Genomic DNA, 14189 nt, shown 5'->3' with positions numbered 1-14189 from the left:
CGGCCATTTAATTCCCTTACTCTCTCTTACTACTATTTGTGTCCACAAAACAGTACAATAACAAAAGTATCACAATTTAAATATCAGTACATGAATTTGACTTTTAAGTATTTTCACGGCTTATGCTACTGCACACCTTGTTTCAGCTTGTTTACAATATGAGAAAAATTTAAAAGAAAAAATTTCTTATATTATCTTTGGTGAAATTAAAGACAATATGGTCAAAACGACAACATAATTAAGGGAATAAAACGTCACAATTATATCGTATTACTCGATACTTGCAATATAGTTAATGGAATAAGACGTTGCAATTATGTTTTTATACTCGACGACGCTAATACAATTAAGGGGATAAAACGTCACAATCATAGCATGTGCATTTGATTAATGTAATATCTATGTAGATTTTTCCATAACCTTTTTTGTGGTCACACTCCATAAATTAATGATTAAATGTTACTCTTACCCTTTACACCCTGTTCACAAAAAAGTAGCTTTCATTAATTTTGATTAAAAAGAAAAATGAAAAAAAACAACAACTTACTATTAAGCACCCACCTCTTTATTAGGAAACATCTTCGGGCCAAAGATAGTAAAAATTGCATGGGCGCCTTATTTGATCGCTCCTTTTTAACTTATACCCGTTTTATTTTTCCGTTTGCATTCGTACTCATTTTTTGTTAAAAGCGTTTTAAAAAGACGATTTTGCCCTTCTTTAATAAAAGACTATTGACAAACTGTAGGACAAAAACTTAAGCATGTTTAGGCTGAAGTTTTAGCAAATAAACTAAAAAACTTCAGCTTGTTTAGACTGAAATTTCGGATAAAACTCAGGACAAAACTGTAGATTGCGTTACAAAACTTCAGCATGTTTTGGTATAAGTTTTAGCATATGAACTAAATAACTTCAGCATGCATTAGCAAAAACTCTTTAGAAAATTACATACTGCAAGACAAAAATTTAAGCATGTTTAGTCTGAAGTTTTAGCAAATGATCTAAAAATTTTCAGTATGTTTAGTCTGAAATTTTAGCAAATGAACTAAATAACTTCAACATGTTTTGTCTGAAACTTTAGTAAATAAACTAAATAACTTCAACATGTATTACCAAAAACTCATTAGAAAATTACATACTACAAGACAAAAATTTAAGCATATTTAGTCTGAAATTTTAGCAAATGAATTAAAAACTTAAGTATGTTTAGTCTGAAGTTTTAGCAAATAAACTAAATAACTTAAGCATGTTTAGTCTGAAATTTTAGGAAATGAACTAAATAACTTAAGCATGCTTAGTCTGAAGTTTTAGCAAATGAACTAAATAACTTCAGCATGTTTAGTCTGAAATTTTAGTAAATAAACTAAATAACTTCAGCATGTTTAGACTGAAATTTCGGATAAAATTCATGACAAAACTGTAGACTGCAGGATAAATAATTTCAGCATACATTAGCATGAAGTTTTAGCTTCAATGTGAAATAACTTCATGCTATATTAGCATGAAATTTTAGCTTCAACGTGAAACAACTTCATGCTACATTAGCATGAAGTTTTAGCTTCAAGGTGAAACAACTTCATGCAAGTGTGATTTTGAAGATGAATCTGGACAAGTTTCTGATCTTTTTATAAAGTTGCTAAGAGGAGAGGATAAGATCGTTTTATAGTTTTATATCTTTTGTGAGGGGTGTAATTGTCATATTATTACGGGTTTTTTGTGAGATGGCTATCAAATTAATAATTTTAAAAAATAGGGTACAGATTAAAAGGTGGCACAAATATAAAGTACGACTGCAAATCCCTCCCAAAATGGACCAACCGTAAAGTTGTATGTATTAGCTGGCCACTAGGACAAGGTCCAACAATCGAGAAGCCCAATTATATCATTGACGGCCCAAAATAGGCCCATATTTTTTCAAAACAAATATAGAGGGAAGTGAACAGTTAGTCACTAATTAGAGATGTCTTTACTCTTTAGTCACTGTTTAAAATATATTTATTCTTAAGCCATTGCTTAATAAATTTTTACCCGCCCGGACAAAAATACCCCTATGCCTAGACATGGGTGTTGTATAAATATTAAGGACATGGTGTTCTTAACTTCATGAATGATGTGTAAATATTAAGGACAAAGTGTCATATATTTGCACCTTCCGTTGTTAAACTTTAGGATATCATATCATTAACTTCATATATGCAGTGTATATGTTAAGGATATGGCGTCCTTAACTTCATGTGTGTAGTGTAAATATTAAGAACATAATGTCCTTAACTTGTATTTGCACCATCTGTTGTTAAACTTTAGGACCTCATGTCCTTAACTTCATATGTGCAGTGTAAATGTGAAGGACATTGTGTCCTTAACTTCACGTGTGCAGTGTAAATATTAAGGACATAGTATCCTTAATTTTATGAGTGTTGTGTAAATATTAAGGACATAGTATCCTTAACTTCATAAATGCTGTATAAATATTAAGGACAAAGTGACCTGTATTTGCACATTCCGTTGTTAAATTTTAGGACATCATGTCTTTAACTTCATATGTGCAGTGTAAATGTTAAGGACATGGTGTCCTTAACTTCATGTGTGCAGTGTAAATATTAAGGATACCATGTCCTTAATATTTACACAACACTCATGAAGAAAGGGTAAAAACGTCTTTTTATATTAATTTTAATAGAATAGTGGCTATTTTTGCTCAGCATTAAAACTATTGGATAAAAACTAAATATCACGTTAAAAAGTGGTTATCCCACGGCATTTCTACCCAAACACACCCTATTGGCATGGTCTGGTTTCATATTCAACCTCAATCATTAGCCACAATAGTAGAAATGACACTAGGTAGCCAAAGGGCTATTATTTAAGAATTAGTCAGTACGTCCGGAATTTTTTTTTTTCAATTTAATTTTTCAGGATAAAAATGTCATGAATTTTTCTGAAGTTAAGATTTATAGTTTAAAGTTTTACGACAAAATAAATACTAGTTAATCTCTAAATAACATCACTAAAAATGACTATTTGTGCACTTGCCCGCCACAACAGGCACTCCCCATGTTCTCTTTTACCTTATTTTTTAAATAACGATGATGTTTGGATCAACTTATACGTGTTTAAACTAATCCACTGAGTATATATTATTTGTATCAGCTAATTTGCTCCAAGATTCTAGACAAATAAGGATCATTCGCCTTGCCTTCGTTGGAATTCAAACTTTGGATGTCAAAATTATCTTCTTTTTCCAATTTTTTTTATCATTGTCCAACGACAAGAGGATGTTTTTAGCACATTATTTTTGAATGAGTTTATGTTCTGTGATCAGTGTAAAAAAAATTTTTACACACTAAAATTAAGTTGAACAATAACGGTAACATTTTATATAGTCTGATATAGTAATATTGAAAAAAGAGTAATAAGCCGCTATAACTACCTAAATCATATCATGTGTAAACTTTTTTTTTTTTACCGATTTTATATATATATATATATATATATATATATATATATATATATATATAATTTAAACTCTTTTTTGTTGAAGAATATTAGTGTGGCAAGCTTTATGCTGTATTATACCAGTCAGCAACTGGGTGTGATTGAACAATATACCACCAAAAACATGTGCAATAAATGCCCCTGCGGTCCTACTCTTGGCAAAAGAAGGTTGGTCCAAAAGGAAAGTATAAATGACTGATTTGTCACTCATTTCCACCTATTCTTTTGTTAAGCTTTTAGCTACGTAGAACACGGGTGTTATTGGTTCGGTTCGATCGGTCATTTTACAAAATTTGTATCATACTAATTTTTCGGTTATTCAATTATCTATAATCAAAATTAGACTTTTTGATACCCTTCTAATCATGTCGGTTTTTTTTCGGTATCGGTGAGGTTCGGTTAATTTTTGTATTTTTTTTAAATATCATATAAAATTCACCAGTAGAGGTAGAATGCAATAACATACGTTCTTTTATAGGATTTAGCAAAACCCTCTAGACATTTTTACTTTTTAAAGGGTGATGAATTAAAAAAAATAAAAAATGACTAGAGTATAGATCCATCAACTATTCTACAACAACGTAAAAGAAACCAAGCAAAGGCAAAAAAAATATAAATCACACAAGTGCAAAGATATTAACCAAGTCGGGACTCAAGAATAAAGTCTATAGAAGATTAAATATTTAAAAAAATAAATCTAAATTATATGAAAGGAAACATATTCAATACATTGTAGTTTACTACTCATAATCATTAGAATACTTTGTGTCTTGCTAATGAAGATACTTGAAATAACTTAGTTTAAGTAGAAGTAACATAATAGGTTTTAGGAATTAGTAGTTTGAGTTTAATAACTTATTTGTTGGCTTGTAAGAGTTTTCATAAGGGACTTTTTCGTATATATACAAGATTTTAAACTTATGTCTAAGTTTTCATATTTACAGGAAGTAACAAAAGTTTTTTTACAAAATATATACAAATTCGGTCAAAATCTATAATTTATCTACAACATAAGCACACATTTTTTGTACAGAATCCGATCAAAAACTATAATTTAAATATAATTTATATACAACTTATATACAATTATGTAAGTTGTAGATATTTTGTATACCGTTTCTACATTCAACATACAAAATATATACAATTTGTTCATGTCTTCTTTTTCGAGTTTCAATCTGAAATTTCAACCAAAACCACCTCGAAGTTTTACCAAATTGTCTCAAATTTGAAATATAAACTCCAACGGATATTCCCAATCATTTGCAACAATACCCAATTCAAACAAAAAATAATTTCATAAAATTTCATTTTTGAATTCAAAACTTTAAAATTTTTTAATGACTGTCAATGGAGTTTTTAATGGATTAACATAGTTTTCAATTCAATCTACTCGCTTCTAATTAATACTATTTTGTTTATTGATTTCAAAAAGCTAAAATAATGATAACTAAAATGATTCTCTTCATCAGAGCTAATTTTTTTCTTATTTACTTCCTCGTTTTCATAGGATCTGAAGCAACAACTTTGCTAGGTACTAATATTCTCTTTTTTTTTCACTTAACAGTAGTATCATTTCTTCAGTTAATCCACATGAAGATTTTAGGCTAAGAATACTGATAGAGAATGAGAGACAGAGACAGAGACAGAGAGATCAAAGAGAGAGAGCGAAGAGGGAATTCCCTATTCAATTCCTAATATAATGGGATATTCATTAATACTAATTTGTATATAATTGGTAAATTGTATATCAACTTGTAATTAAGTTAAAACCTCAACAGTGAGGGTAAATAAGTTTCTAATGTAGTACACATAGGTAAAAATTCCTTTTCATAATTCCAAGGCCCAAAGAAAAATCTAATGCTTTATTATTTTTAAACTTACTATATAAATATATTTTCAACATGTAAAACTTATTCAGTACAATTCGGTATTTTTTCGGTTTATTTTTATAAAATAAAAAACCTATCCTAAATATCGGTACGGTTATAGATTTATAAAAAAAAAAACCTCGGTTTCTTTAAAAGAAACCTAAAAATTGGTTCGGCGCGGTACGGTTCGGTCGGTTTAGTCGATTTTCGAATATCCATTGACACCCCTAACTTACCCAACAAGAAGATTAGAGGATGTAATGTTCAAGACTTATAACTTGTTTGGTCAAGCTTCTTTTTTTTTTGGCCAAAAGTATTTTTTTCCCATAGTTAAAGTATTTGGCCAAGCTTTTAGAAGAAAAAAAATATACCTTTGAGTAGAAGCAGAAGCAGTTTTTGAGAACAAGAAAAAATAGTTTTTCTCAAAAGCACTTTTGAGAAAAATACACTTAGAAACACGTTTTAAAAATCTGGCCAAACAGTAATTGCTGCTCAAAAGTGATTTTTAAATTAATTAGTCAAATACAAATTGTTTCTTACTAAAAATATCTTTTTAAAAAGTATAAAATAAATTGATTTTAGAAGCCTGGCCAAACAGGCTATTAGTGAACGACGTGGAGATAAACAATGACCAACATTCTTCCTCGATTAAACACAAAAGAACCAACTTCTTAAATCATGAACGGACGATTCTTTTACAAATTAATAAGCAACCCGATCCCCCAATATATATATATATATATATATATATATATATATATATATATATATATATATATATATATATATATATATATATGTATATCGACTTTTTAATAAGTCTGTTGCGGCATGCAACCCGATCCTCCAATATAGACTTTTCATAAGTCTGTTGCGGCGTGCAACCCGCTCCTCCAACATATTCATTTACCAATTCTTACCAATAAATGAAACAATTAATATAAAATTATAAGACAACAAGCATATAATAATTTTAATTTAATTATGAAACAAACAATGACAAATAGCAAATTATTATGAAAATCAGGGAGAAAATAGGCAGTTTAATATTTAATATGCTAAATGTCAAATAACAATTAAAACACATAATTCAAATAGCATGTAACAATTAATGCAGGAATTCAAGAATTAATATTTGACAAAGAATAGGAGAGAAACAGTTATTATAATGATTAATTTATGATTTAAAACAATTTATGATTTTTCAAGTAAGCAGGAAAATAATTAATTTGACGACGTATAGACACTCGTCACCTCGCCTATACGTCGTTTACATGCAATTCACATAACAATTAAATTAAGGGTTCTATTCCCTCAAGTCAAGGTTAACCACGACACTTACCTCGCTTTGCAAATTCTAACCAATTACTCAACACAGCTTTTCCTTTCAAATTTGACTCCAAAAGCTTCAAATCTATTCACAAACAATTCGATATATTCAATACTAATCATAGGAACTAATTCCATATGAATTTATAAATTTTCCGGATAAAAATCCGAAATACATTTAAATATTCGACAGTGGGACCCACGTCTCAAATCCTGGAAAAATTTATGAAATCCGAACACCCATTCCGAGACGAGTCCAACCATATAAAAATTATCCAATTCCGATGTCAAATGGACCTTCAAATCTTAAATTTTCGTTTGCATATATAGAGTGAAAGAAATGGTAGACATCGTTCCTTTTACCATTTAGATCCATAGCAGTATATTGGGAAAAATCTTATTTTGACCTGTTGTTTGTCTCAAATCAAGCGATATAAGTTTTAAAGCCACAAATAAATGTGATAATGTTATTATAGTTAAACGATAATAATATATACACATAGTGGTGAAGCCAGAAATTTATATTCAAAGGTGTTCAAACTTGAAAGAAATGAAAAAAATTCTCCGACAAAGAATATTCAATATATGTTATATATATACCTCTAAAACCTAATATTTTACTTATATACGCAATGTAGTTATTCGACGCACAATTTATTGATCTGATACAAACATCAATTTCGTATATTTTTGGAAGGGTAGTTGGTGAATGTGAGTATATTGGCTCTATTTACGTTGTGTCATTCTCATTTTTCTGTACATGCTATGAAAAACAGTAAGTTGATCTATATCTTGTCGTCATTGTAGATCTTTTGGTTTCTCTCTTCTCAAACTTAGGGGGCTAAACTAGAAGACGAGTAAAGAGATGTATTGGGACACTAAAAAGAGTTGCGCCTACGAATCACGAGATTTCTCCTTCTCTTCTATGGTTGGGAAAAATAAGAATGACTTCTTGAATGAGCTCTTAAATAAGTCACGCAGTTTGGAGATGACACGTGCTAGTGCTTACATTGGCTGCCCAGAATTTTTATTAAAAAAAAGATAGAGAAAAGGGAAAAAGAATATACTTTACTAAAAATAATGGCATAAATATTCTGTTCAAATCTTGATAGATAGAGGTGTCAAGTATCCCATGTAATTAGTGGAGACGTGTGCAAACTTACCCAGATATTATAGTTATTAAAAAAAAAGTTATGGTATAAACATATTTACAAAATTAACCTTATCATGTAATCACAAGTAATATTCTATGTAAGCACTGCCTATCAACGGTTAAACTATACTAATAGTCTAACAATTATTACACTATCATCATATGTAATTTAAATCAAATTTTAAAAGGGAGAAAATAAAAGAGATTTCATGGACTAGTCAACTTCACACTAAAACCACGAGACAGTTAATTGCAAAGTCAATTGGCAAGGAGTAAACTGCATTTGTGTCAGCTTACATAGTTACACTGTACAAATGACAACTAGTGTTCCACATCCATAATCAGAGTCAAAGCATAAAATGCAAAACAAATATAGACGTAAAACATTACAAAAATGCAAAATATTTGCAATATAAACAATGATTGCAGCATTGTTGGCAAACACAATAATACAGGAGATGATGGTTATATAATTTGAGACAAGAATACCAAGGGAAACAAAAATAAGTGGAAAAGACTTATCACACTCTACCTGTCAATTCAACGATGGATTCATGCACAAGCTCTTCCAGCAACTTCCTTTCAATTTCCATTCCTACATTATCTAATTCTAATCTCAAATATTGAAGCCACCCCTTCCCCACTACCTCCTTCCTCACCATTCCATCCACCACCAGGCTGTTTCCATCCCCACCATCATCGGAGAGATATTTCACCTCGCTCGAAAACCATTCCTTCATTCGGGTCCACACCTGGTCTACCAATATCAATTTAGCTCCTCCTTCTGGGAGATTATTACTGACCCCACTATAAGGTATGGCTCTTTGGCAAGTGTCTGGCCCATATCCTGCAATTTCCATCAGTGCTGCATTTACACAATCAAATACAAGTTTTCGGATTGATCTCCTTCGTCTTCGCCTGGCCTCGTGTAGTACATCCTGCTCGTTCAGATCAACATATTTTTCTCTTAGCGATGGATCCAAAGGGCTTTCAGGCGAATGCCACATCAACAAGAATGCATCAGATTGCACTTCATTAAGGCCAGCTGCCGTTAATAATGTTTGAACAAAAGAGAACCATTCTTTTTCTTCTTCCTCTGTTCGCTGAATGGATGCAGACGGTCTTAAACAAACTGAACTGGCTGTATCTACACAGGAATCATTCCATGACAGAGTACGAGCAATTGATCCTATTGGAGGAGATTTGTCAATCAGATTGCACCTTATAGGGTCAACAGACAACTCACCACCTGTTAAATTTGATAAAAGCATAGGGTAAAAGTATAAGTTGTACATATATCAAAAGAAAAAGGGAAACCAGAGATCTAGGTGTGATTGGTGCCACGATTTTACCATGATGATCTGGCTTAGTCCTGCCAAAGGATATATGTGCTGGATGTTCATCCTCTTCAAATGTTGTCTCCAAAACAGATATAGGACTTGGTTGGTCCTGGCTCTCACACTGGTTTCCCGAGGGCAAAGATTTTGATACAAATAGCCCAACCTGCTAAAAGTAGTTAAATCATAAATGAGCTTTGGATTTCCTCAAAGTAGTCAATTTGGCAAAGTCATATCAGCCCTATTTCAGTTGGCGTGACAAACTGTTCCCACACATTGACAAAACCTCTTTAAAAGGAACAATAGAAGATATAATAAGCTATACAAGAAATTGCAAGGACACAAATCAAAAGGTGAGAGAACTCCTGTTGCTAATATTCTAGAACACACAGATGATAAACATCAAACTGAAAGAAAGAAAAAGTGGAAATGAACAAATTTTTGTTTTGATAACCATCAAATGAAATGAATGAGAAAAAAAATGGAGCTTAACTGATTTCCCATAATTTGACCCATAAAACCACACTAACTAATCACCAGGAAAGTGCTTTTCCAAAGAGGTAAGTAAGTACATTACCTCAGGAGAGATTATGTCCCGCTCGCCAAACAAATTCTGGGAAAATAGTTTGCCTGGTGATTTATCAACGTCAGCTGATGAGCACTCAAACCCTGGAACATTAAGGTATTCACTTTTATCTTTGTCAACTTTTGCAGAACAATGTGAAGACTTGTCACCAGACTGCATTTCATCGCTGGATTGCCAATGGTTCACGCCGTCTTTGCTTGGTTTTTTGTTCCTTGAGAACAATAGATTTTTCAGTGACAGTTTTGTGCTTCTTGGCTTTGTTGTGTCTTTGGGAAGGTTGTTTTTTCCTGTATCAGGACCTCGAACATCCACATTCAACTGCGTACCAAATGCAGCAGAAGATACAGGAACAGATTTAGACCTTGAGAGGTTTCTAGGTGACTGATCCAAACCTTCATCACAGTTGGAATTACTCATCGAGTTGGAATTTGAAGTTCTGGGTTCTTCTTTGCTACTTTCCTGCTCTATTCCTCCGGCCTTCTTCGAGTCAGAAAGAGCAAGCATCTCGCCTAATGTACTGGAGTTTCTGCGCAGATGTCTTTGTTCTTGACAACTTCCATTAGATGCCACCATTGCCCATCTCTCTGAAAGTCGCTTCTTGGCTTCTTTAGAAACGGAAGATTCTGGGGAATAAGATGCACGGCTCACGGAGGAGCAAGAATAAGGGCCGCCAAATCTATTAATGTAATCCCAAGAGTGCCTAGAAACTGGTGATATGACTTCTGAATCACTGAGATTTCCTGCTACATACTCATTTTCAGACTTGTTAAATGAACTCTCATCACCAATGTAGCCATTGGAAGACACAGAAGAAAGCAAGGTTTCATCCCTTCTATGTCCACCAGGGTTTTCTCGCATCTTCTGTGTAATGCCTATTGCCACTTCTCCTGAGTCCTCAGCTTCATTATCCTCTATGTTCACAAATTTCGTTTCAGTTTCTGATGCTCTTGGTGATGCTGAAGGTGGAGAACTTGCAGCCCGGCAGTTGTGGGTCTTGCTAGGGCTTGGTTTCAACACCACTATCCTTGTCGGTTGAGCAGGATTTTCGTCAATATTCCAACCTGCTGCAGGAGGGGAACTCGCACAGTGGCTTTTGTCTACCCTGTTTCCCTGACCCACCTGGGTGGCTCTCTTCATCTCTTTTTCATTTGTGTTTCCTGATTCACCAAATCTACTATTATCCACCATCTTTGATGGTTTAAGAACAGTTATTCGCTTTGTCTCAGGAGGAGGAGGTACAGACTTCAAGTTATGTAAATGCTGCGAAAACATAGGATTGGGTTCTTGCAGAAACTTGAGGAATAGATCTGTGTTGGAACTTAAAACCTCCAATGCTTCTTGGAATTCTTTAGACTGGCGAAGTTTTCCATCTATAGAGAGGCATTTAGCTTCAATGAACTTCTGACGAACAAAAGCTACCTTCTTGTCAATACTGGTTTCATCGTCTTTTGCCTTTTGGGGAGATTTGCTTCTCACATAATTTATCTTCGTGGGTGGCTGCCAAACTTCATAGACATCCTTATATTCATTCTGCTCTGCATATTGATTAACATTATGCATTTCTTCCATCAAGGAGCCATTTTCGTGCTGGCAATAACTGAACGAGGAATCAGTATGACTTCGTGAATGACCTCCAAAATGACTTCGTGCAGCTGAAACAGATCTCCGCATAGGAAAAGCATCAAGACCCATCAACTTGGCAACAACACTAGGTGGATTCTGACAAGAGTTTATTTCCTTGGACATTTCTTGGGCTATAAGCTTCTTCATCGGTGTTCCATTTGATTTCTTGTTTGAACTGTTTCTCTTCAAATCTGAAAAAATCTGCATGCACCATATCTGAGCATTAGTATCGAACCAAAATTCAGTAATAGACCAGCTCATCTCGCTTCCTAAATTAATATCATCTAGAAATAGACTGAAGATGTACCATTTTTCCCTCTATTTGATCCTCAGAAGGATACGCCCTGACAACATCTGATTGGCTCCTTGAAAGAGAACCTGCAGTAAGATGGACCAAGTCAACACGAAGATTCAGTTTCACGGTTAGAGGATGCATAAACAATAGAAACAAATACTCAAATACCGTATGAATTCAAATAGATCTGGCCGTTCTTGCAGGAGCTTTGTTTTATGGAAAATGAAAACAGCTCCAGATAGAGGAGTCACATTTCATATATACCCATTACATCCAAAATATCTTTTTTGAACTTGATAGGCGATTTGACTAGTCTTCTGCAAACAATACTATTGATGCACTATTCCTTAGTTTGACGAATCAATTCCACAAAAATGTTCTAGTTGCCACTACTTAACAAAAAGATTTTCCAAGTGAAACTACGATAATGGTTTTATCTACAAAACAATCATTACCCCAGAGTGTCTTGTTTATGTGGTTCTCAATAAAGGATTCAAAATTCTAAGATGGAACATTAGAGAGAACAGAGAAGTATATAGCAAAGAAATTTATTATCACCATGTGGTTTATCTGTAAGCATCCTGTTTCCTGCCACCCCAGAATTCAAATCGAAAAGGTTCACCATTCGTCCCAAGCATCCTGGAAAAGGTTTATCAAGATTGCTATTTTTACCATTCTGAAACCCATTCATCTCATCACCTGAGACCACACAATTAACCATGTAAATCCAAATTGCTGCGTCAATCATTGTGTCATCAAAATGTTATTTCCCAAAGAGTAGAGAATATAAACCCCCAACAACTTCAAATTTCCATATGCCAAAGAAATAGGCATGTGCCCGAGACAGCAAAATATGTGTACACATGTATATATATCTACTCAAAAAGAGATGGAGAGAATTGACAGAAAATACATCATTCATGATACAAAAAATTGCTAGAAATTAGCTAAACATATTACAACCATAAAACATTGGAGCCACGAGTAGATGGTACACGCAACAGATAAGGAGAAAACCGAACATAAAGGACAAGCTTTCAGAATTCAGATGTCATGCAAAAAAAACCACAAGAGATAAGTTGATTTAATAAAGATGTTGTTTAAAAACTATAGCTCTAAAAATCATAGAGTAAATCTATAATCAGACAATTTTCCCCCTCATTGTGCTTCCTCTAAAAGGAGATATACACACCTTCACACTTCAGACACCCATACCAAGGATCACAATATGTGACAAGCTACAAAAAAAAAACATTTTCTCAAACAACAGTTTCACAGCAAACACCAAAGGAGATTTATTAAAACCATTAAATAGGAATATAGTGAAGTAGCTCCCGGATTACTCCATTGATGGATGTCTCAATGGCCTTTTGCGGTATTTCTGTTCATTATTTTGAAGATATATAATTCTTCATTTTTATTAGCTGTATTAGCTGGAATTTTAATAAATTGATGGGCAGAGTTACCAGGTACCTGCTACCTATAGTGGTGGGAGGTAGCAGATATCCGGTGTAATAGTTGAGTCCGCAATTTGATTTGTTGCTTACATTAAAGTGTTTAGGCCAAATTATGCAGCGAGAAATTACATGAGAGTCCATATGAAACTTCAGATCAACCACTCAAGCAAAAACCAGAACAAACTCAACCAAAAAAAAGGAACTTTCTACTTAAATAACTACCAATAACGAGTAATAACCTGCACTCATTCAATGTACATCACCATTAGTTTAAACAAACCAATCATACGAATTTTTAAGAGAGTACAAAAATGGTAAATATAAACATCAAAACTTTGAAACGCTAAAATCCGAAAAAAAAATAAAAAAAGAAAACGAAATTACGAGAAAGAGAATCCGATTCGAAATACCTTACAAAAGCGAGATCGGAAAAGAGTACAGAAAAGCAAAAACTGAAAAGCTTCTGCTAAAAGCTTCACAGTATCAACGATATGCAGGACCACCTGACAATGCCACCGCCGCAGGTTTCACACAGTAGTAGGTGAATAAATATGTGTGTGAAAAATAACGTAGAAAGCTCAACTTTAAGCTACCGGCGGTTTCACGGAACGGAGGTCGCCGGAAACGGAAAACTGAAATTCCGGTAGGAAACTCGCCGGAGAGCGTTCATCTGTTCAGGAATCACGTTGATAGAGAGAGTAGAGAGAGGAAGTGAAGTGAAAATTTTGTGGATTAAAAAGGATACAAAATAAAGTGATATTCTTCGTTAGTAAATACCAATAAATTGACCTGACAAGGAAAGATCCTTATGGTTTCGGATAATTGTATTTCGACCCCACTTTCCAATTAAGATTTGCCCCCACATATAACGCGGCTAGTTTAGAACCAGCCATCATTTTCTAATCATAGTATAACTGGTGCACCGGCAAATGGATATTTGTAAATTACTCTTATTGTATGATCATTTTTTTTTATTAATCATAGTATTTGGGCTATCTATTAGGTAAATAACGGATAATTCTATTAATCAAAACTTGAACATATG

General features: G+C 33.3%; 1 protein-coding gene across 4 annotated transcripts; it reads right to left on the bottom strand.

Moving 5' to 3' along the window:
• Positions 1-8220: 8220 nt before the first annotated feature.
• Positions 8221-13899, bottom strand: LOC107796809 (uncharacterized). Of its 4 annotated transcripts, none has more exons than XM_016619627.2 (6): positions 13555-13899; positions 12246-12386; positions 11700-11770; positions 9761-11593; positions 9199-9349; positions 8221-9095 (listed from the first exon to the last, which is right to left on the bottom strand). In XM_016619627.2, the coding sequence occupies exons 2-6, from the start codon at positions 12376-12378 to the stop codon at positions 8368-8370; spliced, it is 2916 nt and encodes a 971-aa protein (XP_016475113.2). In that variant the 5' UTR covers positions 12379-12386; positions 13555-13899; the 3' UTR covers positions 8221-8367. The 4 variants fall into 4 exon arrangements, with proteins under 4 accessions (XP_016475113.2, XP_016475111.2, XP_016475112.2 ...); XM_016619625.2 differs by having other exon boundaries at positions 9199-9352; positions 13555-13887; XM_016619626.2 differs by lacking the exon at positions 13555-13899 and adding an exon at positions 12880-12920 and having other exon boundaries at positions 9199-9352.
• Positions 13900-14189: the final 290 nt, after the last annotated feature.

This window comes from Nicotiana tabacum, chromosome 22, assembly GCF_000715075.1.
Source record: "Nicotiana tabacum cultivar K326 chromosome 22, ASM71507v2, whole genome shotgun sequence".
Taxonomy (NCBI): Eukaryota; Viridiplantae; Streptophyta; class Magnoliopsida; order Solanales; family Solanaceae; genus Nicotiana; species Nicotiana tabacum.
This window is presented reverse-complemented; position numbering and strand designations above follow the sequence as displayed.

Bases quoted from the DNA above. Each gene is read 5' to 3' on its own strand.
- LOC107796809 (XM_016619625.2), bottom strand. From the start codon at position 12,378: ATGAATGGGTTTCAGAATGGTAAAAATAGCAATCTTGATAAACCTTTT. The intron at 11,771-12,245 runs GTGATAATAAAT...ATCTTACTGCAG, and splicing joins GCTTACAGATAAACCACATG to GTTCTCTTTCAAGGAGCCAA. The intron at 9,353-9,760 runs GTAATGTACTTA...AACTACTTTTAG, and splicing joins GGGACATAATCTCTCCTGAG to CAGGTTGGGCTATTTGTATC.